At 46.7% G+C, this 27,459-nt stretch overlaps 1 protein-coding gene across 6 annotated transcripts in view; it reads left to right on the top strand.

The window, feature by feature from the left end:
- Window positions 1–27,459, top strand: part of TTC23 (tetratricopeptide repeat domain 23) — a 105,567-nt gene that overhangs the window by 72,200 nt on the left and 5,908 nt on the right. For 5 of the 6 annotated variants that reach the window (XM_019460133.2, XM_053888757.1, XM_019460136.2 and 2 more), the window contains 3 exons: window positions 10,936–11,063; window positions 15,721–15,870; window positions 24,427–24,549. In XM_019460133.2, the coding sequence (XP_019315678.2) occupies window positions 10,936–11,063; window positions 15,721–15,870; window positions 24,427–24,549 (401 nt within the window). The remainder of the gene's footprint in view (window positions 1–10,935; window positions 11,064–15,720; window positions 15,871–24,426; window positions 24,550–27,459) is intronic. The other variant, XM_019460137.2, reaches the window with a different exon arrangement.

Raw genomic sequence — 27,459 nt, 5'->3', positions numbered from 1 at the left:
TTAAGATGCAAACACACATTTGATGGAAATTCCTATGCTAGCAGGAGCCACAAATCTAAGTGTCTATAGGAACAACACAAGCAGTGTGAGCGAAATAGATAGCTATTAAGATACAGTAGGAGCAGCAAGCCTAATCAGAAATGGCAGCTACTGTGGGTTGTAATACGAGAAAGACAACACAAAATGTGAGGACTGTGGCAAACTGGAGAATCCCATGCCCTATTGAAAGTGAGCAGCTGTTACAGCCCCAGCCCATTACTGTCATGTAGAAGGCAGGCTTAGAGGGCAGATCTGTTTTTCAAGAGAAGGCAGAAATCTAGGTTTTTCTGTGTAATTGTTGGTAACCAACTCAGACATGTTTCAGGCTCTGATCAGGCAAAGCAAGTGTGAGGGCAAAACACATGTAACTTCTGACCTGGAGAGCGTGCATATAATGAATGGTTGTCAGAACCTTCCTGTTTTCCTCAGGCTCATGGGTTAAGACAACTGGAGGGTTCTGAGCATTTAAACTGATGAGGTGGGGGTGGCGGGAGTCTATGCCCTAGAGAATACCAAACAGCTAGAGGAAACTAAGGCCCAGAGAAAAGAGGAAGAGTTTCCAGCCCAGGAAACTAAGGCCTCTTTGCCTAGAGGGATTCTGGTTCACCAGCATCTCAGCTAGTTAATAAATGTATGGATTGGGTGAGGACCATAGAAATTGTGTCCTGAAACGTTTTTTTTCCTCTAACTGCAAAGTTAGGCCACTCTGTTTTGCATGGTTTACAGAATCAGAGAATCCAAATATATATATATACACACACAAATATATATATACACACACACACACACACATATATTTGTGTATATATATATATATTACATTTTTTAGTCTAAATATAGCATGGGTACTATAAATTGAGAATGATAATAATACCTACTTGATACATATAATAAGATCTGTGAGACTTAGATGACCTCACACAGTAATAATAGTAATAATAGCTAATGCTTACACAGTGCATACTGGCATGGTTCTAATCAGTTACACTTCTTAAAAAAAATTTATTTATTTATTTTGCAAGACAGGGAGAGAGCATGAGTCAGGGAAGGGCAGAGAGAGAGAGGGAGAGAGAATCCCAAGCAGGCTCCATGCGGCCAGCACAGAGCTGGACTTGGGGCTCAATCCCATAAACCATGAGATCATGACCCAAGCTGAAACCAAGAGTCAGATGCTTAACCGACTGAGCCACCCAGGCACCCCTAACCAGTTACATTTATTAACTCAATTAATCCTCACAACATTGTGAGGTTGATGTAAGTATTTCCAGTTTCTGATGGAGAAATGGAGAGATTAAGTAATTGCCCCAAGAGCACATATCCAGGGAGTAGCAGATTTGAACCTAGGCTCTTGACCTCCATGTTACATTGTAAGGACTGACACTGCACATGCTCCCTTTTCTTCCTTGCCCCTCCCCACTTAGGCCTACGGAAGAGCCTATGGCGTTTGGGACAGAGGACATGGGAAGAGCGGAGGCACCCAGAAAGATGGATTTGGAGAGCCAGTGGGAAGGGGCCAGTCCAGGAGTACGCACAGGCTTTTAGCACCTCCCCTCTGCTTCTGGTGGCCTGAACCCCACAAACTGACTTGCCGGTCAGAATTTGAAATATAGGAAGAGTGTAAAGATGGAAGAAAAGCTCCCCCCAGGAGCAGGGAGATACAATTGAAGATGCAATACAGATTAGGGAAGGGGGTTACTTCTGCTTGAGCTTTAGGGGATTGGTTGCTAGAAACATAGGGCGTAGAGCCTCAGGAGCTCAGAGGCGGCAGGAATCATGGTAAGAGTAATGTTAGTGACAACAGTAGTGGGAATTGAGCTTGCGTTGTGTGCAGGTGCTGGAACTCTCATACATGTGCTCATTTAATCCTTTTAATAAGCCTGAAGGCGGGATGTGACCTCCCATTCTGCAAATGAGCTAACACAGCCAGCTCTCCATACCTGCAAATTCCATCAGTCTCTATTCTCTGAACTCATTGCTCTACCCAGAAAGACCACAGCCCCTATCACTCTGTGGGGTGCTCCTAGACACGCCCTTCTCTAATCAGAGGAGACTTGAAATGGCCATCACCTTGGTTTACTGCAGCCTTAAAGGGGAGTCAGCACTAAGTGGGGTTGGCAGTGGAACTGCAGGATCAGAACAGCTGCTTGTCAGGCAACACCATGAAGCCCTAGGACAGGTGCAGAGATGAGCACCAACCCTGGTCTCTAAGGCCTCAAAAGACCATCTAAATGGGCACATCAGAAATGAATACAAGCACGGAGAAACCCCAAGCTATTCCTAATGTGTTAACCTGTTTGAAAACTGCTGTCAGAATCCTTGTTCTCTCGGTGGCAAAACGTGCAAAAGGCCGTGGAGAGTGAACTGACCATTCGGCATTTTGAGATACAGAGTTTGTTCTGGCTTTTACCCACGGTGCCTAAGTGCAGTATGGGCCGAGGGGGCCCATGTGACATGAATGGAACCAGCTTCCCTTTGGAAGCAGGAGTGAACTGGTCCCCACCCAGTCAGGAGCCATAGTCCCACTGTCTTTCAGGGTGCCTGGTTCTCATGTCATCTCTGTTACCCCCTCTCAGTCCAGTCCCCCCACAGTGGGAAAGAAGGGAACCCACCCAGGGCTGGGGGTTCTCCAGGCCTCTGCTGCCTCTAGCAAGAAGAAAGGAAAGGGGAGCATTTGGTACTCATCTTGTCTGACAAGTAAGGGGATACCAATCCCCCCCAAACACACACACACACACACACACACACACACACACACACACACACACTGGCTGGCTTTCACCCAGGGTGGCAGGACTGTGACCTGGACATTAGTCACTTTTAGTTCAGAAATCCCAGCCAGATCCCCTGGGAGCAAACCAACATGGTCTACCAAATGCTAAAGAAATCCACATGCATGGGGACCACAGCTCTGCTTTCCTGTGCTTAAACCTGTCTGTGCAGAGCACACTTTTTTTTTTTTCTTAAAGAATCATTAATGAGAAACATTTCTCATCTGGGGATTCTCCGTAGCCTGCTTGCTAAATGCCCATGGAAGGCATTGCCCTCTGACAAACGAAACGCCACTGGCCAAGAAGCTAGCGTGTTTCAGGCTCCATGCTCCAGCTAATCCCTTTGCTCTGTGCCTTTCCTGCATTCCTTATGCAGACAAAACTGCCCTAGAAGTCATGAAGGATTGTGATTGCATAAGGACTTCCAATTCAGGCTCCTGGAATGTCACTAACCTGAGCCTGGCCTGCTTCCCGGAGCAGCCATAGACAAACTTGGTATTAACAGCTCTCCCAACCCTGTGAAGTGTTCAGGGCATTGGCCTTGTGTTTATAACTCCTCTCCTAAAGGATATTAAAATGAAATGGGCGGAAGCCAAGTACATTTCGGTGTAAACCTTTGAGAGGCAGAGCCTACTGAGCAGAGGCGGCCTTGTTTGGAAGTGGCTCCGTCTGCAGCCTGGGCTCTGTAGGGTCCGGACACAGCACAGTGGAAGGAGTTCTGTCCCACTACAGTCTCGGGGCAGGGGGTGGGATTCCTGGCCATATGAATCAGACTCATGAGCATGGGGTGCCTTCCCAAGATATAATTCCCCATGCGCAAATATGTCCATCTTCCTGCTGTCCCCTTGTGCTAGGCTCTCCCCACATTTCCACAGTAGACATAAAATATACAAGTGTCTGAAGCTGGGCACTGTATCTTCATGCAGTCTCCTGTTTTATCCACCTACCTGATCCTCCCTTTTCTCGACTCTTCCTCCTGTGGCCCACCTTGTCAGCCTGCCCCTCTGCTGGGTCCTACCCCACCTGCAGCCCACTCCCTACCCCGCATTCCTGGGTTATGGATGCCCCTTGGGCCCTGTGTGTCCCGCAGAGACAAGAAGTCAGACAGGCTCTGGAATACACATATGCCCTGTGCCAGTGGACTCCTGATAGGTAACATGGCCACCCGAGAGTAGCCACAGTCAGGTGTCCTTCACCTTCCCATGGCCCCCCTCGGCAGCCCCTGCTGTTGCCCTTGCCCCACCTCCAACCAGAGGCCTCCAAAGTGGGGTTTGGGGTGCAGTCCTGCTGATGGAAATGGGTGTAAACCACAGCTGGCCACACCCACCCACTCTCTCCCATCCTCCTCAGCCTCCCTAGTCGCCCTCAAGCCCTGTGTGCTCCGACAGACCCTTCGTCAGTCCTATGCAGAGTCCATTTCTTGTTACAAAATGCGCAGCCAGCCTGATCCTGGCCTGCCTTGAGCTCCATAAGCAGGTATCAGCATCCACGCCTGCTGTGTGCTCTAAAGGAAGGGGAAGCTGCAGAAAGCAAGTGGTGGGTAAAGACAGAGAAGAACCCTTACCCTATTTCCCACCATCATTAGTAGGGCCCTTTCTCAGAAACCTCTGGAAGGCACCTCAGAGCACATGCCATCCAAAGGACTGAGGTCCAGGACATGTCCAGACTCATTCTGCAAGCTAGAGACAAAGCAAGTCTTAGACAGAGGCCAGACACTGCCTACTTAACCACGGCCCCAGAACTGGAGAGTGAGTGGCATTGTCCCCAGAGGTCCAGGGAGCCCAGAGGACAGACAGGTGGGGGCTGCAGGGTTGGCAGAGGATCAGAAGAGATGGCCTCTTCCTCTCTCCAAGTCCGGGCTGTTGGTCTCTCTTCCCAAAGAGACAACCTTGTGCACACTGAAACCTCATCAAGCTTTGCTTACAAACTGCCTTCCATCTTTGTGTCTGAGAACAAAGTCTATGGCGTCATTCCTCTGCTAGGAAAGATGAAGTACGTGCCTCTGTGATATACAGTTTTTCACTCCTATACTGGCTAATAATTTGTGTGCAGAACTTCTCAGAAATGCCTATGTTTTTAATACCCTGACTTGGCTTCAAAAAGGGATTTTAGGGCAGCTTATGGAAAATATATACTTCAACCAAGACAAGTAACTGGGGCTAGAAGCTGCTGGATACCTGACCACTACTGGGTGGGACAGTGAGTGGTGGGGAGGTAGAGGTGGGGTCAGCTTCCTGGTGGTAAGGATATTGGAGGCAGGCAGATCCCCATGGTGACGGAGCCCTTTACTGGGCCCATAGGTGCCTGGCACTGTGCAGGCACTTCATGTTTGCTCTCCCACGGAAGCCCCGCCCAGCCTGCTGCCATCTTGGTCACCTCACACTACTAAGGCAAACCTTCTCCTCAGAATGACCTTGGACTTCCTGGGTATCATATGGCTACTGAGCAGCAGGTCTGCTGCTCCAAGAAGCCATGTCCAGGGCCTGTGGAAGTGTTCTTCCAAGAGAGGGTCTTTAGTGTGGACCACAGAAGGCCTTGAGGTGAGGAGAGAGCCTGACTTGGGCTTCATGTGTCCTCAGGCCACCCTTCCCACCTCCCACCCCTCAGGGCTGGGAGGTAGCCTCAGGGCAGCTACCTGTGCAGAGTCCAAGGCAGCCCCAACAGCCCCAACGGGACCCCAAATGGGTCCAGTCTGTTTGTTTGCTGGGTGATGGAGCTCCTCTGGGTTAACACCAGGCTACATTCCCTGCGGTCCTTAATACTTTTGCAGTTAGTACAGAGTACAGACTATTTTCCAAGACTGTTACAAAAGATAATTGTCACATTGTACATGCAGGCCTCCCTCTTAATGAAAGCTGTCCTCACTGTTCAGCTCTTGCCTTAGGACAGCCTCAAGAAAATGAGCCCAGGGTGGCTGGAATTTGTTTTAATTAAAAGCCTCCTAACCTTCAGCGTGTCAAACTGTAACCCCGCATTCCTCTTGCTCTTTGAATGAAGCCTGGTTTTCTTTTGCCTGTATAAGAACACAGAGACAGAACAGAGTCTGACAGGGCCTCTGGGAGACATTGAGTCCCCCTGCCCAGCAGGCAGGCCACACTTCCTCCCTCGCTCTAACCCACAGACAGCCTGAACATTGTGTTGGGGTGGAAACGGGAGAAGACTCGTGGCCTTGGAACACCTGTGCCACCAGGGCTCAGATTTACAAGTTAAGTCATGCTTCTGTGCTTTAGAAAATGACCTCATCTTCTGCCAAGGCCACCGGCATCAGGTTGCAGATGATTCTAGAAGAGGTTTTTAAAATTGGGGGCGGCCACTGTAAGAGAGCTGCAAATCGCTGGCTTTCTGAAAATCCAGCTTCAGGGCATGAGGCCCACGCTGGGACATGGCATCTCCCACCCTGCTCGATCTTCGATCTCTCTGGAAATCCTGCTGTCACTCGTCCCCCAGGAGAAGAAACTCTGCTCATCAGGGAGTCACTCCTTAGCTGTAGTGACAGGATGGATTTGCTCTCCTCTCAAAGACAGATCACGCGGTTCACAGTTCAGAAAGCTAACGTGGGGGTCGGAGGGGTGAGAGAAATACATCAGGATCTTGTAGTAAAGGGAGTTTTCCTATATCCCAGGTAAATATAAAAGTAGTTTCAGATTTATAGACTGGGAAGGCACCCACAGTGGATGCCCTACCCCTTCCTCTGTTCCTGAGTTGCAAGGCTGTTGTGATCTACAAGGCCACTGACATGATGCCTGATGTGTGACAACTTCTCTGTGACAATGGCAGTTGGGGAACCCTTCCCCCCCTCCTCCTCCCCTTGGACTAGAGGTCTTGCAGGAACAGAAATGGGAAAAGCCTGGACCTTTAGAGAAGCTGAGGACTCCGAAATACAGGAAGGGCAGCAGCAACCTCAGAGGGCAGATTTCCAGGCAGAGTCCGCCTCTGACATCCCCAGCAGAACACCTCGCTTTCGTTCACTAGTAACCACACTGCCTTCGTTTCAGTAATACGTTCCTTCTCCCTCCACCCCTCCCTTCCTTCTTCTCTCACTTTCACCCCCTCTTCCAGAGACCTATATGTGCTAACAAGCATCCTCTTTGGGGAAATATGAATACATCTCCCTGAGGTAGAGGTTGAGCCATTTACGCACTAGTTTGCATTAGACCAGGCAGCTCCCTCTCTCCCAGCATCCGTGAGATCAACTACACTAAGGGAAAGGAGCATGTGGCACTCAGGTCTAGGAAGCCAGCTGAAAACGGGGTATTTTAGGGGAGGCAGTTGGTCAGCGTGTGACTGCTGGGGGAAGGGATACTGAGAGGTGGGAGGACATTACAGGAAAGGGGCCAGAAAGGAATCAAGCACAGCTGTGTCCTCCTATGTCCAGTTCCTTACCAGGAAGGGGAGGGAAATGTTTCCCATCCCTTTTGCCTCCTCCTGTATCTGAGCATGGTACCACTTCTGCCAAAGCCCAGGCTCTGAAACTCAGTCCCTCCTTGTTCAGCCCCAACGCCTTCCTACGCTCTTTATATCTGCCAGTCTTCATAGTAAGAGCTCATCTCAGGAGAACAAGGCTGAGACTCAGAAAGATCTTTACCTTTTTTTTTTTTTTACTTTTTTTTAGTTTATTATTTTGAGAGGAGCGCATGTGAGCAGGGGAGGGGCAGAGAGAGAGGGAGAAAGAGAATCCCAAGCGGGCTCAATGCAGAGCCAGACATGGGTCTCAATCTCATGAACCACGAGATCATGACCTGAGCTCAAATCAAGAGTCGATGCTTAACCAACTAAGCCACCCAGGTACCCCAAAAAAGAACTCTTAAAGGCTCAGTTACATTCTTTGGTTAATTCCCAATTAGACAGAAAATTAAAATATCAGGAGTACTCCACTCCAGAATATCGTTGTTAATTTTTAGACATGGAATGTTCATCTCTGTTATGCTTTTAAAATCAACAAAATAAATGCCACATCATCCCCACTAATTTGCTGTCATCAGATTATCAAAGTAGCCAAAATTAATGCTTAGTTTGAGCATTAAATCTGTAATGCTTTCTCCCATGACTCAGCTACTAGTAAAGAGATTTTCTGCTTGGTAGAATTTTCTCCTACCAAGAGAAAATTCTGAGTAAATACTCTAGAAATCATCCACCTGCTGGTCTAGCAGACCCTCACTGAAAGAAAGGAACAGGGGGCTCCAGTTCAATTAACTCCTGTCTATAGCTACAAACTCTGGGGGCAGCTAGGACCAAAATCTGAGGCATCACCTCACAGCAGAATTCCTGCTTCGGTCTGGCAACCGCCTAGGCTCCAAGCAAAGTAAATCTTGCAGATAAATGAAACTTACTTGTTCTCAGACCTATCTTTTCCTTACGTTGACAGGGTTCGGTAGACTACATTTCGCAAGGGTTGGCTTCTCTCCTTTCTAAAACATCACATGGAGTGTACTTGAATCATTTCTTGAGACCCCCAACATTCTCAGCATGAACTTCGGGTGTTCCCAGAGCTCTCGTGGTGTGCAGGGCCACACATCCAGTGCACATGAGATGAGCCCAGTATTCTACACCTGTGACCACTTTCATAGTGTTTTCATAGTGCTCCCGTCCTTTTAATAAGTCCACCTGTGCTTCCGGTGTGCCTGCTGGTCACCCTAGCATGGACAGCAGAGGTCCATAACCACGACCCTCAAAGCTGTCCCTAAGTTAAAATGATTACCATTTATTGAGCACTGACTCAGTGTTAGGCGTGTCTTCAGTTGTTTGTATGCATCAACTCATTTACTCCTGACAATAACCCTATAAAGGAGGCACTAGCTTTGTGTTCCCCTTTTTCAGATGAGGAGACTGAGGTCAACCATGTGAGGCACCCAGCTAGAAGGGAGCAGAGCCAGGCAACCTCTGACCTCTGGAGCCTGCCCTCTTTGCCACTCGCTGTGCTGACTCAGGAACAACCACCCTCTCTGCACAGGCGACCCAGTTATCGCTCCTCTGTGAGTTCTGGAGTGCTGTCCTCATAGAGGCCTCTTTGGAAGCACCTGGCACTCACAACACAGTATGAGAAAAGTGAATTCAAGGGCTGATTCTTTGGAAAAGGTATTAAAATAAATAAAATGCTAGCTGGTCTAATCAAGAAAATAGGGAGGTAGCACAAATACAAAATTAGAGGTGATAACCAAATATGGAGGAAAAGTAAAGAAGTAAAGGGTTATGTTTTATCTTTTCACTCGTAGGTCTTTGCACCACACAATACACATGAGATTTCCAAGTAGAAATGTCAAGTAGACCACTGTATACATGGGTCATAGTCTATTCTGGCAAAAATGTGCTTGTCATGTGTCACCATGAGGTCATCTCCAGCAGGCACTTCATTGGGAGTCCCATGTTCCTGGAAGAGGAAGATATCACTTTTCCCTCTGCTAGAGCAGGGGTCAGTGGTCCAAATCCAGCTTGCCCCCTTGTATTTGTAAATAAAGTTTTCTTGGCACACAGCCATGCTCATTCATTTATGTATTGTCTAGGAAGCTTTTGTGCCTCAACAGCAGAGTTGAATAGCAGAGATAGCAACCATATGGCTCCGAAAGCCTAAAATATTTATCATCTTGTCCTTTACAGAATGAGTTTGCTGACCCCTATGCTGGAACCCTATGATTTCTCCAGTTACAGACTAGTTCCTAGTTAATTTCTTGGTTCAGAATTTCCAGACCAAGTAGGTGATGCAGATTCAGGCCTCACCCATGTGGATGCCCCCTGTACGGTGTCTCAGTTTCAGATGCCATTTCTGCAGCCACGGATGGCCTCTGGACCATTGCGATTGCTCTTCACTCCATAGTAGGGATTCCTGACCGTATTAGTTTTCTTTTGCCGCATAACAAATTTTGATTGCTTAAACCCATTTATCAATTCGGTTCTGTCGGTCAGAAGTCTAGCACAGTAAGGCTGGCTTCTCTGCTCAAGCTAAAATCAAGCTGTCGGCCTGCTGCATTCTCATCTGGGGCATGGGGATACTTTTCCAAACTCATTTCTGTCATTAGCAGAATTCAGTTCCTTGCGGTTTTAGGACTGAAGTCCCCATTTTCTTGCTGGCTATTGGCCAGGGGCCTCTCTTGGCTCCCACAGGCCACTCTTGGGTCCTTACACCATAGTTCCTTCCATCTCACCAATGGAGGACCTCCATGTCAAATCCCCCTTATGTTGTGAATGTCTCTGGCTGCCTTTTCTGCTACCAACTAAAGAAAACTCTGCTTTTCAAGGCCTTGGGTGATTAGGTTAAACCCAAGGGATAATCTCACTTTCTTAAAGTCAACTGTGGTATATCACATAACCTCATCAAAGGAATAATATCTCCTCATATCTGCAAGTTCCACCCATGTCACAGGGAAGGGATTAGACAGAGTTGTCCTCCTAGATTCTGCCTATCACAGAAGAATTTGGCTTTTGGTAGCAAGCTTCATTCCATCTTCCTACCATACACAGTCCTCAGGCCTCATCACCAGTGCTCAGGCTTATAAAACTTTAGCCCTTACAGACTATACCTTTTTTTTTCTAATACCCTCACGGTCCACTCAGATTCAATGCCCACTCACCGTTCTGGCTTCTGGTTCCTTCTTCATTTATCATACCTGAGGTTTTCCCTTTCTTGCTTTCAAGATTGGCAAATATTTAAAAATATTTTCCTTGTATTATAACCAGTATGTTTATGTGTTTGGAATGGTTGAGTTTCTTTCTTTAGCAGCATGTCAGCCATATTTTGCAGAATTTTAATGCTGTAAAATTATGTTCTAAGATAACAGAGTCCATTAAAATAAGTGGACCCTCGGAGCCCTAACCTCAGTGAGCAGCAACCAGAGTTAGAGGAAGAATTAATGGTTAACCTGAAAACTCACCAGTGTGTTCAAGTCTGGGGAATATTTTCCCCATCTGTACTGTATGGTTGGGAGAGCTAAAATGTATGAAAACCAAGGAAAATAAATTGCTGTATCCTGCTGAGACCTAAATCTTTTCTGAAAAACAGTCCAATTAACTAGGTCCTCTTGTCTAAATACTTATTTTTTTTCAAATAGCTCACCACCACTAAAATGGTACTTATTCTGTTTCCATTTCAAATATGCAAGCAGTCTTCAAATGTTGTTACAATGCTTTTCTTCAGATGTGGCCAAGCAGTATTTTCAAGAGAGCATGGCTAATCTTAAGGATGCTGAAGGGATGGGAAAAGCCAAATTTCTTTCAATTCAAGATGATTATTGCCATTTTCTACAAGTCACCGGACAAAAAGAGGTAAATGCATTTGGACCCAAGTTTGACTAGTTATTTGCATGAGTTGATATCCAGAGGGCTACTCCTTCACTCTACAAGCATCCATCAAGCATCTACTATGGGCAAGGTATGTACCCGGCTCCCATAGGGACAGGGATAAATAATGCCAGGTGGCCACTCTTGGGCAGCTCCCAGATACTCATTCTTGGAAAATGGAAACTATTTATGAGAATGTGGATGCCATGTTCCCCCAACTCCCCACAAAGGATCTTAAAGGACAAGAAACCTAAAACCCAGTGGGCAGACCCTGCTTATCACAGCCTGCAGTTCTGGCTGGGATAGAGGGTGCCGGTGAGTGTGCCTAATTCCTCTCTCCTAATTTTGGGTTATGGATGGAATTTACATATCTAACGAGAGCTACACAGCGCAGAAGTTACAGCCCACGGTCCATTGAACCATACAGGCATGCTTTTTTATGGCTTGTAAAAATAGAACAAGCCCCAGAGTTTATATTCACTGGTAATTAAACCCTTGGGAACTTATTCCATGCAAAGCCTAACAGCTACCAGAAAGCTACTTGCTGTTGCCTTTATGTATATAGATGTATATATTTTTTTCAACCTCAACCTATCAAGGCAAATCCTTGGGATGAAAAGCTTTTATTTTCTCTGCTGTTCTGTACACCTCCCCCCACAGCTCTGTCCTAAATCCCCCTCTCAATTGATGTGAGCTTAAGGAACACGGGTTTTTAATCTAGATGCTCCCATGTTCCTCAGACCAAAGTAGGACTACAGTAACCATAACATGTGGAGTTTCCATATTTTTCTGGATCCCCCAACTAACTAGAAAAGGGCCTTCCAGAGGCCTCAGATTCTAGAATATCTGTAGAAGTTCTAGGGAGGGTGCTCAGGTCAGAAGTCTAGAGGCAGGATGTAGTCTACCCCCATCATGACTTACCCCTTCCAGGTCATCAGTCATTGTTACCTCTAAAATGTATTGGTTGCTATGTCCACCTCTGCCAATCATCACCTCCTGTCTGGGCCACTCTGACAGACTCTGGTCCCCCAGCTGCTTTCTCCACTCTTGACTTTTTCTCATCCATTCTGAGTAAGGAAGCTATGGTGATCTTTTCAAACAGCAGATCTGATCAGTGAAACCCCCATTTGTAAAATACTCCAGCGGCTTCTCAATGCCCTTAAAATAAATCAGAATCCTATGTGTCTCACAATACCTTCAAGGATCTGGATTCTGCTGACATTTCCAGTCTTATTTTTGCCCCCTCCCCCGATCTGTGTTCTGGCCACATTGGCCTTTTCTAATCCCCACTTCCAGAAAGTGCCAGCTTTCGGTTCCTGCTCTTGGGGGTCTCTTCCTCATTGATCTCCTAAATAATGCAGGGTCTATCTTTCAGGACTCATCAGTTTGCCTGATTCCTTTCCCCAGTCCTCATTAGATTCTTCCCATTATTGTTCATCATAGAATCCTGTTTGATATAATAATATGATGAACACAGCACAGGAGTAATAGAACAAGATCATAAGAATAGTAAGTATATGTGTGGATGTGTACTGTCTCTCCCCTGCCTGGACTGATTTCCATGTAGCCAGAGACCCTCTTGCTCATGGTGGTGGAGGCTTGGCTATGGGTCGCCTGACTGCTCTAGCCACCACAGGGCACCCATCATCTCCCCTGTTCCTGTCTGGCTTCCTGCCCTGGTGTCTGTCACTGATGCCATACCTCACGGCCCTTGCCCCAGTCACCCAAATTGGTGGTATTGATCCAAAGATGCACCTCGCTCCCCTCAGCCGCCCTCGGAGATTTTGGCAAACTGGCTCTTTTCATTCTACCCCCGGCCAGCCCTCCGGTGCCCTTGTAAGAATAGAAAAAGCTGCCTCTTCCTCGGGGGGATGCAGCCCGTGCCAGCACACATTGCTTGGAGAGCAGAACACAGGCTAGATTTCAGCTGCCCTCGTTCTCCTGCCCTTGTGCGTGACGCAACCCGTCCGCCCAAGCGTGGCAACCTTGCATGGGTCACAGCCCTCTCCCTGTGGGCTCTAGCTGGAGCTAGCTGACAAGGCTCAGCCCGAGGACAGTCCCAGGCATGAGCATGGGGCTGTGCTCAGACCACCCCAGATGTGTTCACAGCCAATACATTGGACTAGAACCCTGCACCAACATGAAGGTGGTCTTTGGGAAGGAAAATGTCTTTTAAGGTAAAATGTAGGTGAAGGTCACTCTGCCACAGATTAAAATACTCTGTGTGGGTTTATCTTCTGGTTGTGCTACTTTTCTGCTCAAGAACCTTCTCCGGCTTCTTTTTTTTTTTTTTTTTTTAATTTTTTTTTTTTTAACGTTTTTATTTATTTTGAGACAGAGAGAGACAGAGCATGAATGGGGGAGGGGCAGAGAGAGAGGGAGACACAGAATCGGAAGCAGGCTCCAGGCTCTGAGCCATTAGCCCAGAGCCCGACGCGGGGCTCGAACTCACAGACTGTGAGATCGTGACCTGAGCTGAAGTCGGACGCTTAACCGACTGAGCCACCCAGGCGCCCCCGGCTTCTTATTCCCCATAAGAAAATCCAGACTCCCAAACCTGGTGCAAAGGCCCCCCACCAACCCTCAGCCCGGCCTGTCTCCCCACTCTCCCCTTCCCACTCTCTGTGCTGCAGTCAGATTAGCCCACTGCCTGGCTCTGCCCTTTGCCCTCCTCACACCTGGGCTCCCAGTTTCCCACGCCCTCTCCTCCTCCCACCCAGGTCCTGTTTTTTCTTCACTCCTCTCCCTTAAGTTTTTCTACCTCTCACAGACTGACACAGTCTCTGTTTCCTCCAATAGAGGCCGTCACCATCGTGATGGTCCATCACGATGGACCATCTCGTCCATCACCATCGTGACCTGCCGTTCAAGTTCATGCAGATCTCTCTCTAGTTTCCCCAGTCAGGCTATAAATGGCATTGAAAGCTTCATTTAGGAAGCACCAAGTAGGTGATGCAGATTCAGGCCTCACCCATGTGGATGCCCCCTGTACGGTGTCTCAGTTTCAGATGCCATTCCTGCAGCCACGGATGGCCTCTGGATTCTCCAGAGATGGTCATCTCCAATAGATTCGAGATGGACCATTTCATTTAGGAAAAAGAGTCCGGCTCTTCTTTCCATCATGGGCTCCTCCAAACCTGACAACCAATTGACAAGAATAAGTTGCCGAGCCCAACACCTGCCCCACGCTAAATCCTTGCTCACAGGGGTTGGGAGGGGATGTGATACAACAGGACGTGATGCACTTTAGCATCAAGCAAGTTCCCCACGTACCAGGGTAGGCCACACGCTTCACAGTTTCCAGTTTCTCTGGTGATTTCGTCTTTCCACCTAAGAAATTGTTTCTGCCTCATCACTGCCTTCTCTGTGGTTGGTTCCACACCCCAACCCTAGCACCTAACCCATATTACTGCCAATAAAACGAGTAAAACTTTGCCAGCTCCTTCCGTCTGTGGAGTGCTATCAGGACACCTCCAGGGCCAGTTGGTGGGGACACCCTTTAATCGGTTCCGGCCTTATTTGAGTCTCAAATTCAGCATTTGTATCCTGCAGCCATAATCCTGCTTTTGTGTCCAAGACCATGGAAGAATTTCAGGAGAAATGTGGGGGGTGGAGACAGGGCTTTCCCTCTGTATGTCTTAGTGTCTGACTCAAGAGATTAATGTCAGAAGATACTGGGTTCTGACCAAGCCATGTTTTTTATTCCACGTTGGTATAAATAAACCCAAGAAACCAAACAAAATGTCAAATATATTTAATTTTTCACCATGTTGGAATGTTTGCTTTTGGTTTCCTAAGCTATTTCTTATGAGAAATAGAAAACCCTGGAATATGTTCTGGATGTTTTGTAAGTACATACATTGCCAGGAAACTCTAATTTTCACTTAATGTAAGAACGTCCCTGGGCACATAGGCAGAAGGGCCTGCAACTGAAAAGGATTCAAATTACTGGCCGGATTCAGATCCTAGGTCTGCCACTGGGGAGCTGTCTGTCTGATCCTGAGCTAGTTTCTTTTTCTTTTCCCTTTTTTTTTTTTTTTTTTTTTTAATGTTTGTTGCTTTAGAGAGCCTGATCAGGGGAGGAGCAGAGAGAAAGAAAGAGGGAGAGAGAGGGGGATGGTGGCTAGAGAATGCCAATTGGGACCTGACTCCCCAACCACAAGATTACAACCTGAGCCGACATCAAGAGTCAGACCTGAGCAAGTTTCTTGACTGCTCTGTACCTCAGTTTCCTCCTCTGTTCAGTGAGGATTAAAACTGTACTTATCTAAAGGAGACAGAATTACATGAGCTCACACATGCAAACTGTTCAGTACAGGTCTTGGCACATAAAGGACACAAAACATGTTAGCTTTTGCTCTTACTGCTTGACTGAAATGAATTCCTGCACTGTCTGAAGTGGCTTTGCTCTCCAGGTGTCCTTTATGCATTGTGTCTCCATGGTGAGCACCTCTCCGCTCACATGTATGCTACTTCCTGTCCCCTGTTTAAAGGGGAGAGTAGGCTTAGCTCAGGAGACACCACCCAAACCCATTCCCCTGAAAAGTGGAAATACACATCAGTCGCACCATTTTCTTAAGAGGCATGGATTTTATCAGCCTTTGAGCTTTTAACCAGACTTTAACTTTTGTTCCTTTCACAGAGAGCAATCTCCATCCTGAGAGAGTCCCTGGAAGCCAAAGTGGCAGTGTTTGGTGACCTCAGCCCGGAGGTGGCAGAGACATACCGGCTGTTAGGTGGGGCCGACCTGGCACAGGGGAACCAGAGTGGGGCCCACAAGAAACTAAAAAAGGTAAAGCTGGAGCCAGTACTAATGCAGAGAAAACTCTCCCCACGGGTTACTTTCTCTCCCTCCACCATGCTGTTTGTAAATGAAAGTTTATCAGTGGCTTATTTAGGTAAGGTGACATCACTTTCGCAGTTGATCCAAGCCAACACTTTTTGGGTAAGCAATATAGTAATCCTTTTATACACATATGTTTTTAAATGAATTATCAATTATTTTTTTACCATGCAAATGTTTTAAATTTTTTACATAGTGTGATTTATCAATTTTCTTGTACTCTTTCGGTACATTCAGTTTATGGAGGAATTCTTGAATTCTTGTATGTGTTCTTCTAGTACTTGTATGTCTGTTTCTTTTTAAATTTGGGGTTTGTTTGTGTGGAAGGTGTGAGGTAAGGAGCCAATGTTATCTTTTTTCAAACGGCTTCCCAGTTGTCCAGTGCCATTTTATTAAAGAGCCCATCTATGCTCCAGTGATTTGAGGTGACGCCTTCATCATGTACTACACTTGTGTGTATATTTAAGTCTATTTCTAGATTCCTATTCTCTTCTGTTTGTGTTTTTGTTTACTCAAATTCCAGTGCCTAATTGTCTTAATTATGGAGATTTCATAGCATGATTTAATAGCAGGTAGGACTAGACTCCCCTCATGGTTTTTTATCTCCGTAGACTATTGTGTTTTGTAGACATTTTTCCATATTTATTTTTCCACCTGAATTTTAGTATCAACTTGTCTAGCTCCATAAGAAGTTTGATGGTATTTTTTTTGAGGAGCATGTTATTTATAAATGAACTTCAGGAGGACTGACATCGTCATGATGTAGAGTCATTCTACCCAAGAACAAGGGATATCTTTATATTTGCTCACATCCACTTACGTATCATTCAGGCACATTTTAAAGTGTTCCTTATACAAGTTTTGCACATTTCTTATTAAGTCGATTGCTAAGCATTTCCTCTCCCTTAATGCTATTATAAATGGAGTTTTATCCAGTATTATATTTTTTAACTGTTTGTGTATGTGCATGCAAACTATTGGTTTCTCTACATTATTTTATATTCTGCTAGCTTACTTAATTCTTTTCTTGCTTGAGTTAATTTGAACATTGGTTCTTTCAGGTTTTTCAGGTGTACCATTACATCATCTGCAAATAGTTTTACTTTCTGTTTTCCAATTCTTATGCCTCTTATTGATTTCTCTTATCTGATTGCATTGGCTTGTACCTACAATACAATAAGTAAGAGTAGAGATAATAAGCATCCTTGTCTTGTTCCTGATGTTAGTGCAAATGCCTCTAGTGATTCTTGATATGGTACATGCTGGCTTTGGACTGTTTTATATATTTTACCATGGTAAAGAAGTGTATCCATCAATTTCTATTTTCATGAGTATTTTTTTATTAGAATTAAGTGCTGCATTTTGTCAAAGCATCAGTGGAATTAAATAATCATATGATTCTTGTTAGATCACTTAATATGGTATATTTTATTATCATATCAAACCAACCTTGCATTCCTGGAATAAATCCTCTTAGTCATATTATTTTCTCAGTGCAATGTTGATTCTGTTTGCTAACATTTTTTTTAGGATGTTTTGCCCTTATTGGTCAGTGATACTTGTTTAAGTAACAATGTAACAATGTCATATTTGCTTCATAAAAATAATTTGGAAGTTTACTTTTATTTTCTAAGCCTACAGGAATTTATGCAGCACTAAAACAAGTCTTTGAAGGTTTGTACCTCTTGTGAAATTCTTTAGGCCTGGTGCTTTTTGGGGGTAGCAGGGAATTCTTTGACAGTCTTCTCTATTTCTCTATAAAGTTTGCTCTGTTGAAGCTTTCTGGCTCCAGTGAAGTCATTTTAGTAAACCATATTTATCTATTTCACTGTCATTTTCAGATAGATTTGCATAGAGATTTGCAAAGTAATCTCATGAATTTTTTAAATTTCCACTTTTTTAGTAGTTATCTTCTTATTGTCATTTCTTAGTTTTATATTTGGATCTCCTCCCTTGTTTGTTGGCTGAGTTAGTTAGTGGTTTGTCTATTTTGTTAGTTTTTCAAACTCCATAGGTCAGTGGCCTTCCTATTCTGTTTCACTGATTTCTGATTTTATCTTTATTGTTTGTTTTCTTGTAACTTATTTTGTTTTACTTTGTGGAGTTTTTCCTGTCTTCTTGAACAGGGAATTGAATTTATTTGTTTCCATTTTTTGTATAGTATTTTACGCTATGAATTTTCCTTATTACTTTAAGTGTACCTCCAAAGTCTTGTCATGTTGTGTTTTCATTACATTAATTAGTTTTAAAATGGTGAAACCTGGGAACCTCCAAGTAATGTAACTGACCAAACCAAAAGAATTAACTCTAGTTTTGAGTAGGCTACCCTGTACATTGAGCCTTTATCTCTTCTTACGGCTTTTCTGAATCCGTTGCAGAAGGCAACATGTATGGTGTATATTTTTTAACAAGATGATACATATATCTATTATCATTTAGTCAACAGTAGTTACTGGTCACCTTCTAGAGGCCAGTAGCTGTGCTAGGCAGACCTGGGATAAAACAGTGACCAAGACAGATATGCTTCTTGTCTTTGTGAGACTTTCCAATCTAACCAGGAAGATATATTAATCATTTCAGATAATTTAAACATTATACATATGCCAAAGACATTATTGAGGGAAGAGTTATAAGGGTGCTAAGAGTGGCAGTTGCCCTGGGTTTCTCCATCCCCTACTTCTAATTTAATGCTTATTGACTGATTGTTCTATCCCTGACACTGTGTTAAACGATTTACATATATTAACTTACTTAAGCCCTATAGCAGCCTGAAGAGTTGGATTACCTCTGCTCTGTTTTTTGTTTTTTGTTTGTTTTTTGTTTTGTTTTGTTTTGTTTTGTTTTTAAAAAGCAGGAAACTGAGGCTAAACGAGTATCTCAGCATTGATTTCAAAGTCAGGAGTTGTCAGAGTGGGGCTTTATTAGACTGGACCGTGTGGTCTATCCTATATTACAGCCATATCACATGGCGGGCTTCTCAGTAAGATTCTGTTTGAACTAGAGCTTCCTATGCTTAAAAACGTTTGGGAACCAGTGGCTAGTGGGGAGAATGCCAAGATCAGGAATCTTTGGATTGCCAAGATCAAGGAGTCTTTGGATTGCCACCAACAGAAAATGGTCAAACTAGCTCAGGTGTCTTATGGTTTCCAAGGAAGGGCCACTAGGCAGATGATTAGCACAGCAGGATGCAGCTGAGGCTCAGGAGAATGTTCCAAGGTTCTCTCTGCCCAGGACTCCTGTCTGCTTCTCTCTGCACATCCTCTTCCGCCACCTCTGTCATAGTAGTGTCTCCCCTCAAGATGGAGATCATAGCTGCCGGCCCTCCAGGGTTTTACTCCCTACACTGTGCCATTTCTCAGTCACAGCTCGAAAGATCTCAAGAAAGGGCTGTAGGCCTGACTTGAATCCAGTGTTCACCCTGGATCAGTCAGTTGAGGCCAGGGGCGTGCTAGGGTATAAGAACATGGTGCTCTCAAGGCAGCTGGGTGGCCCCCACTGGAGATGGTGCAGGAAACAGAAGACCTGGGATGCAGTCCCTATTTTTGAAGCATGTGCAATGAGTACAGTAGGTAGGCAGTAGCTTCCTCCCTCGAAAGCATCCCAGGCCAGTGAGGGAGTTACAGATTGTAAAGGCCCAACTGTGGTATTATGTGCTAAGTTCTCCAAGTCCACACTGGGATCTATGGGAGGGAAGGGCTTAGGGAAGGTGTCCAGGTAAGTAGTCCTGAAAGAGAGTATAGCCGAGCAGAGACAGGAAGTCCCAGGTTGGAAATGGGCTGGAAGAAAAAGCTCAGGGATGAGAGAGCGAAGCCTGTTTAAGAAGCAAAAAGTTGGGGCCAACTGTGTTGGGAGAGTGGCTGGGATAGACGTGAGGGCAGGTCCCTGCAGCTGTGTTTGTACGTTAAGGAGCTGAGACTTGATCTTTTAAGCAGGGGTCTAGGGGCGGCTCAGTCTGTTAAGCGTCCGACTTCGGCTTGGGTCATGATCTCACAGTTTGTGAATTTGAGCCCCACATTGGGCTCTGTGTTGACAGCTCAGAACATGCTTCAGATTCTGTGTCCCCGTCTCTCGGCCCTCCTCTCTCTCTCTCTATCTCCCTCTCCCTCTCTCTCTCTCTCTCTCTCTCTCAAAAGTAAATAAAAATTTTTTTAAAAAGCAGGGGTCCCAAACAATGACCAGTTCACTGCCTGTGTTTTATTTCATTATAGTTAAGGACATAGACCAAGTTAAAAATGGTTTTTGCAGTTAGTCGTTAAACCTGTAATCATTTTACAGGTGATCATAAATTGATCAGATGGTAGGGGAACACTACCGAACCCCAACTAAGTGAAATTTTATCGGCACCAAAAAGGAAATCTGTTCTTCTCATTAGCAAAACTAGATTACAAAGAAACCTCCTCATAATTTCATTGATAAAACAAATTTGAGGAAGTTTGCACTCCCTCCTGTTACCTAAGTGCCTACATAGTAGCCTCAATTTTTGTCTCTTGGCCTGCAAAGCCTACAATATTTACCATCTGGCCCTTTGCAGAAAGTTTTCTGAACCTTGCTCTAAGCAGCTGGGAGCCATTAAGGGAATTTTAAGCAGGGCACCATAGGTCTCTATTTGTACTTCGGATTTTGGGGCACCTGGGTGGCTCAGTTGGTTAAGTGTCTGACTTCGGCTCAGGTCACGGTCTCATGGTTCGTGGGTTCGAGCCCAGTGTTGGGCTCTGTGCTGACAGCTCAGAGCCAGGAGCCTACTTCAGATTCTGTGTCGCCCTCTCTCACTGCCCCTCCCCTGCTCATGCTCTGTGTCTCTCTCAAAAATATATAAACATAAAAAAAAAAAATCAGGGGCACCTGGCTGGCTCAGTTGGTGGAGTATGCAACTCTTGATCTCAGGGTTGTAAGTTCAAGCCCCACACTGGGTGTGGAGATTGCTTAAAAAATAAAATCTGTAAAAGCAATTTTAAAAAAATAAAAAGAGGGGGGCACCTGGGTGGCTCAGTCGGTTTAGCTTCCGACTTCGGCTTATGTCATGATCTCACCGCCCGTGAGTTCGAGGAGCCTGCTTCGGATTCTATGTCTCCCTCTCTCTCTGACCCTCCCCCGTTCATGCTCTCTCTCTGTCTCAAACATTTTTTAAATTAAAAAAAATGTTTTTAAATAAAAAGAAATGGAAAGAAAAAAATCATGTGAGGATAGTGTTGAGAATGGAATGGACCAAGAATCGAGGCAAGAGGCTGAAGTTTTCTCATCTGTAAAGTGGAGGTGTAAAGCAATGCCGAGGCTTCCTTTGTCCCATGTTGTTCCGGGGATGGAGTGAGGGGAGGAAAGGCAGGCTGCTTTGCGAGCAGCAGGGTCTGGTGGAGTTCCGGGTCCTGAAGAGTCCCAGAAGGAGGAGAGGGCAGGGCTTTCCTGGCTGAGGCACTGCCTGCCCCTGGGAATCGCCACTGTGATTCCCCTTCCTTGTTTCTCCTCTGAGGAGTGTCCATGAAATAGGGAAAGCCTAGCCACTCAACTCCAGGCTGGGGAGGGACCCCAGGAGTGGGGGGAAGCCGGCAAATGGTAGCAGATGCTCAAGAAACTTGAGCAGGGGCCACACGAACCTGTATGAAGCCCCGCTGTCCCCGGCGGGGCTGGGCGGGTACCACCGCTGACCGCAGGCTGGGGGCCAGGCTTCCTGCTGCCCAGCGCTCAGACGTCATTCCTGATCCTCACAGCCCAGACTTCAGTAGCCCTGTTTTACAGGCCAAGAGGACGGAGGCTCCTGGAAGTAAATAAATTGCCTCTGGGCAGGCTACTCTATAGTAAAGCCCACATGCTTTCCTTATTGCCAGTGGTTCACCAAGCATGGGGGCTTAAAGCCCTGCATCGGGGTGACCCTCTGAATCTGAGTCTGGGGCAAGGGTCCAGGGGCCCAGGGATCTGCATTCTAGCTTCTGGGGGAAGGTCGAGATCACTGCTCTGGGCCTCGTGCCCACCCACAGGGCTTAAAAGCAGCTCAGCTTCAACAAACTGTCAGGTTTCATCACTCCCCAAGCCTGCAGTGGAAGTTAGTGAAACGTTTTCACTTTAGTTTGGCCTCAGTAACCATCAGTCCTGAACACAATGGCTTTGGCATTTTGAAGCTCTCTGGCCATTTGCCAGAACGCAGGGAGACAGGGTTGAAACCTGCATGTCTATTGGGTGTGCGTGCTGCAGGACGTGCGGTCCTCGTTGTCCCTCCTCCACATGTGCCCATCTGAGGACAGGACCGGCCACACTGTGGGCATAGGACACACGCAGGACTTGCGTGTCGGCTGTTGAGCCACACTTTCTTAGTCAGCCCTTAGGTAGCTCCCTAAAGCTACCAGCCGAGCGTTTCTCACATATTTATCACAACAGCTGTGTCCCCCAAGTTTTCAACCCTGGAACAGGAATCCAAGGAACACCAGCTTTTCCAGATGTGCCCTCCTGTGCTGCATGGCCCGGCCATGGTCCCATGGGCATGAAAAACAGGAAGTCACGAGAGACAAAGCAGACAGCCAGATTAAATTACTGCAAGGAAAACCATATTATTGATCTATCTTTCAAAGGCGTCTGCCTGCAGGAGTAAATTGGAGAAATCTGTTGGCTCCAGATGGAAATTTCCACAGCACAACCTCCGCTATGTTTTTGCGACATAGAGACCTGGTTTGATTCTAGGATGGACATCACTGCCAACATTTCCATCCAGGTGAAAGGCGGCAAAAAAGAATTCCTAAAGACTGTTTCCTGGGGCGCCTGGGTGGCTCAGTCAGTTAAGCATCTGTCTTCAGCTCATGTCATGATCTCACGGTTCATGGGTTCAAGCCCCGCATGGGGCTCTGCACTGACAATGCAGAGCCTGCCTGGGATTCTCTCTCTCTCCCTCCCCCACTTCTGAACATACATACATTTGGGGGGGGGGGAGGGGGCAGGGAATAGACTGTTTCCCAGGTCAGTAGCCTCTCTGGATTAGTTCTGGGCCCAGTGACAGGGTGAAGCTGGGTTTGGGCCCATCCTTCATCCAACCTTCATATTAACGGTTCAGTCCACTACTTGAGTGCTTTACAATGGCAGACATTAAACATCTCCATAAAAGAATAATTTTATGTGACCTCTCTCCAAGAAATCCAAAGCCCACTGTAATGAATCAGTTGAAGAAGGGCAAAGGAAAATGGTTTTTACTCATAGATTGTAGATGAGAAAGCCACCCCTGGAAGGATCTCATGTGGCCATGGGTTGAGACCCTAGAACAGCCATTCCTGCGACTGGCCAAGCACACAGAGCCTCCTGGTTGACAGCTGTATTTTATACATAATTCACACACTGCCATTCTATCATCGGACCACTTCGTTTTACTTTCCCTTTAGCCTGTGTGGTGTTTTCCTCGTTGCCCTGGATACCGGGAGATCCAGATCGAGCTTGGAGTCCCCACAGAGCCCCATGTTAGCCCACACTGTTTTCATGTGTAGTCCCATTTGTCCTTGATCCTGATTTTCCTAATCATCACTGACTAACCCATTGTTGGGCTGCCACAGCCCACCTCAGATCCTTTTAGAAAGAGAGTAAGGTCATGACGACATTAATTTCATATTAAAAAAAAAAAAAAATCCTGTTCTTGAGTTGAGAAGCAGGCTTAAAGGCGTTGCAAGCACTCCTCACTTAAAGCTGTTTGTAAATCGGTTGATAAGAGTATCACAATAGGAGCTGATGGTTAGAGGGATCAAGGTCATCCTTTTTTGACCTTCCGTGGAGAAAATGTGGAGCCTCCTTTGTGCCTACTCTAGGCTAGGTGGGAATGAGAATTCCAGCTCTGCTGGCCATAGGCTGCCCAGAAGAGTCCCTATCCTCGGGGTCAGGCCCCCCAACCACAGCAGCCCACACAAAGCACCCCTCTGCCTTTGCTGTCCCTTAGAAAACACAGATGGGCAACGTGCCCAGACTGCCCCCGACACAAGGCTACATTGGAAAGTTCCTCAATCATCGGAGCTCTCGCTGCTGCTTGTTGAGTCCTCAGTGCCTTAGACACTCCTAAATTGGCATTGGAGTCTGGAGGGTGCAGAACCGTGGTCTGAGCAGACTGTCCTGGCCTGACACTGGCGTTTTGCCAGAGCCTCACTAGAGGCGGGACAACCATGAGTTTATGGGTGGAGGGCTGGCAAAGGAGGGGAAGGCCAAACCTACCACATAAATGCAGCGTGACCATGAACAGGTGGAAAGAGCGATGGTCAGGAATGGTTGGCGAGACTGCACTGGCTCAGGAAGGACCCGACGAGGTGGCTGTGTTCCACAGCCACGGAAAGGGCCATGAAAAGGCAGCTCAAAAGGCTTAGCTTTTCAAAGGGTCTGGATCTCTTGTTCTGTCCAACTCTGAAATAGGCGAGTCCAGCTTTTATACAAAGAGCTGGCTGTCCGCTTTAGAGAAGGAAGCCGTGACCCATACGTGGGTGCGCAGCAGGATTCCCCACACCAGCACGTCCTGCTGATGTGTTTGTTCTCTAAATATTTGTGTTGCAGTTGTCCTGGAGAAAGATGGTGGTAGCTTGCTCCAAGACAGTGGCCAGGGGCTGGAGCAAGGTCGTGGGGGAGTCGAGGGATGCTGATAAGGATGTAGAACCCACGGCACGTGGCAACTCAGAGGTGAGGAGTGAGGGAGACGAGGATGACACCCACACTTTCAAGGCTGGCCCTCCGCAGACCCTCGGGGAGAGCTTTGCAAACGGGGTCTCTCTCCAGAGTCCCCGGGCCCCCTTTCTTCCTCATCTCGCACGTCCCTCGTCCTGGGGCCCCTGATCCCACCTTATCTGTCCCTTTGTCGTGGGAGGCATCCCTCCCACCCATGCAGCAATCCTGGGGATTCAGTATTAGTGGTCCTCCAGGTAAGGGAGTTGCAGGGGTGCAAGTGTGCAAGCGTGCACGTGAGAGGGAGGGAGAGAGAGCAAGAGTGAGAGAGAAGGGGGATCATAGTGTGCTCCCTCAAACACCTCCCAGTCCTGCCTGGGACCCCAGCACCAGCACCCCCTTCCCCGGACCTGTGCCCATATGGCCGACTCCCCATCCTGCCATTCTCAACTCACATGTCACCTCACAGGGGCCTTCACTGACCAAGTGCCCTCTCCCACCACTGACACCCCCCCACTTTTCTTCCTCCGTCGCCCCATCTTCTTTTCTCTTCCACAGCTCTTATCATCAGTTGTTATCACACGTTCATTTACAAAATCTCTCAATGTCTGGCTCCCCCACTACACTGGAGGCCCCTGAGGGCAAGGCCCAGGCCTGGCCACTCTGCTCTGTCCCTGAGGTGGACACAGGTCGGCATATCGCCAGGGCTCTGCAAACAGCTGCTGCGGGAATGAGTAGATATGGAGGACTCAGGCCTAGTGAGGACAAGGCTGGTGCCCGAGTGGCTTGGGGAACGCCCACCCACACGTGCCCCTGTTTCCATAGGAAAATGCTCCCTGATGAACTGTGTTTCGATTTGTCCTTTCAGTTCCGCCAAGGTCATCATTTAAGTGAATCACTTCTGCCTGCCTTGTAAAGATGCGTCCGTGAAGGCGCATTTGTGTTTTTTCTAAACGTTGAAGGCATCTTTCCTGACATCTTTTTTTTCTTGGCACCAGCCTTGAGAATTGACGTGTAAACAGAGCCACAGTTCATGAGCATCAGGGTAGCTTCTCCGCCACGGACATGCTGTCGCATCAGATAATGTGTAAAAGAAGAGTAGTGGTTTTAGGTTGTAAGAATTAGAGTCATTGTTAAAAATCTTACCTTTCTGTGGCTTTGTTTTTCATTCCCCATAAAGACAAAATACTTGGACTAGCACGACGAGCTTGGCATGACCCTTATGAGGCATGAAAGCCTGTCTTTGTCAGTTTTCCATCATCGAGCCTGTGGCCTTGCCACTGAGGTGGCTCTTTGCCACATGGCCTCTGTGAATAAGTAGGATTTATCCCGTCAGCACATCCATTGTCTGAAATTCCCTGATAGGAATTATGGTCCAATTCCAGGACTGAAGGCTGGGGGGCTGGGGGTTGATGGGTGAAGGGAGGGCTAAGTCACCCAATCCAGTTCTGCAGGGGTACCGGCCATGCAAATAAATGGCCTTGAGTAATGACTGCAGGTTTTCAGAGATTCCTGCCCAAACCGGAAAATATGCTTCTTTTTGGGGATATAGCTGTCATGGTTTTCTTTCTTTCTTTCTTTTTTTAATGTTTTATTTACTTATTTTTTGAGAGAGAGGGGGAGAGAGAGAGAATCCCAAGCTACTAGCACAGAGCCTGACACGAGGCTCAAGCTCACAAACTGTGAGATCATGACCTGAGCTAAAATCCAGAGTCAGAAACTTAGCTGACCGAGCCACCCAGGTACCCCTGTCGTGGTTTTCTAAAGCCAGAGTACACGGAGTCAGCGAACCTCTACCCCGCAGCTGTCCCCGGGCCACCCCTGCAGCCACACTGGGAAGGGTGTGAGTTCTTGGGCACATGGGTAGGCCAGAGCTAGGAAGACACCAACTGGTGGCTCCTGTCCCAGCTGCCTTGCCTCCCAGGCCCCTCAGAAACCTAGCTTGCAAAACTCAGTCATGTCAAAAATAAGTTTTCAGTTTCACATCAGGTGCTTACAGTCGTGTCGTAACTTGCCCTGGCTTTAGGAATGACTGCTAAGGGAAGCAGTGCACAGCGAGCAGCACTGTTGCGGCTACTGAACCTGCCTGGATTTTGAGGGCGAGGCTTCGTGACACGGCACCCCCCCACGAAGCATCCTTACCAGAGGTGTCAGCTGCTGACGGGTCCCTGGAGCCCTGTGGTCCAACCGTGTCTTCAGGCTCCGTATAAGAACTTCCTCAGTTGAACTGTTTGTCCTCTTGTTTGATCGTTCATTCATCTAGCAAATATCGCCCCTACTCACGTGCCGGGGAATGTTCCGGAACCTGGGGCACGAAGGCGAGCAACACAAATGTGGCCCCTCTGGGGACAGCTTGCAGGCCAGTGTGGAAGCGGGTGCTACCTCTTGTCTTTCTGCAGGGGGTGGAAAGCTTCTTGTTTGGTATTTAAGGAATAATAGAAACACAAATGACTTCTCCCAACCCCTGCAGATAAAATCAAAGAGCGTAACAGCAATATAACAGTTCCCCAAAATTCATCTGGATCCTGGAAATTCCAGGGTTTTTGTCCACTTAGAGAAAAATGAGAAGCACCCTGTACAGGCTGATTTCACATAGGAGTGCACTGGCCTTGGAAGAAGAATTTGGAGAGCACAAAATGCCTTTTATTTATGCTATAGAATATTCCACCACCGGGATTTGGGATTCTTCACTTAGTTCAGAGAGTTGTTTAAAATGCCGGGCTCCCAGTAGGTTCAAATAACATTTATTGACTTTGTCTCTGACAGTGTCCATATTTTTAACAAAAGAATCGAAATAACCTGTTTCACACAAAAATGCTTAAGCAAATTTAGCTAAGAGCAGCAGAGCACTGAAAAATTCAATTTATGTTTCTTAGGTAAATACACAGCTATGTAAAACATTTCCTAGTAAGGTCAGTAAGGGGGTTG

The sequence above is a fragment of the Panthera pardus genome, unplaced genomic scaffold (assembly GCF_024362965.1).
Source record: "Panthera pardus isolate Hobbes unplaced genomic scaffold, ASM2436296v1 HiC_scaffold_24, whole genome shotgun sequence".
Lineage (NCBI taxonomy): Eukaryota > Metazoa > Chordata > Mammalia > Carnivora > Felidae > Panthera > Panthera pardus.
The sequence above is the reverse complement of the archived record's forward strand: the minus strand, read 5'-3'. Positions and strand labels throughout refer to the sequence as shown.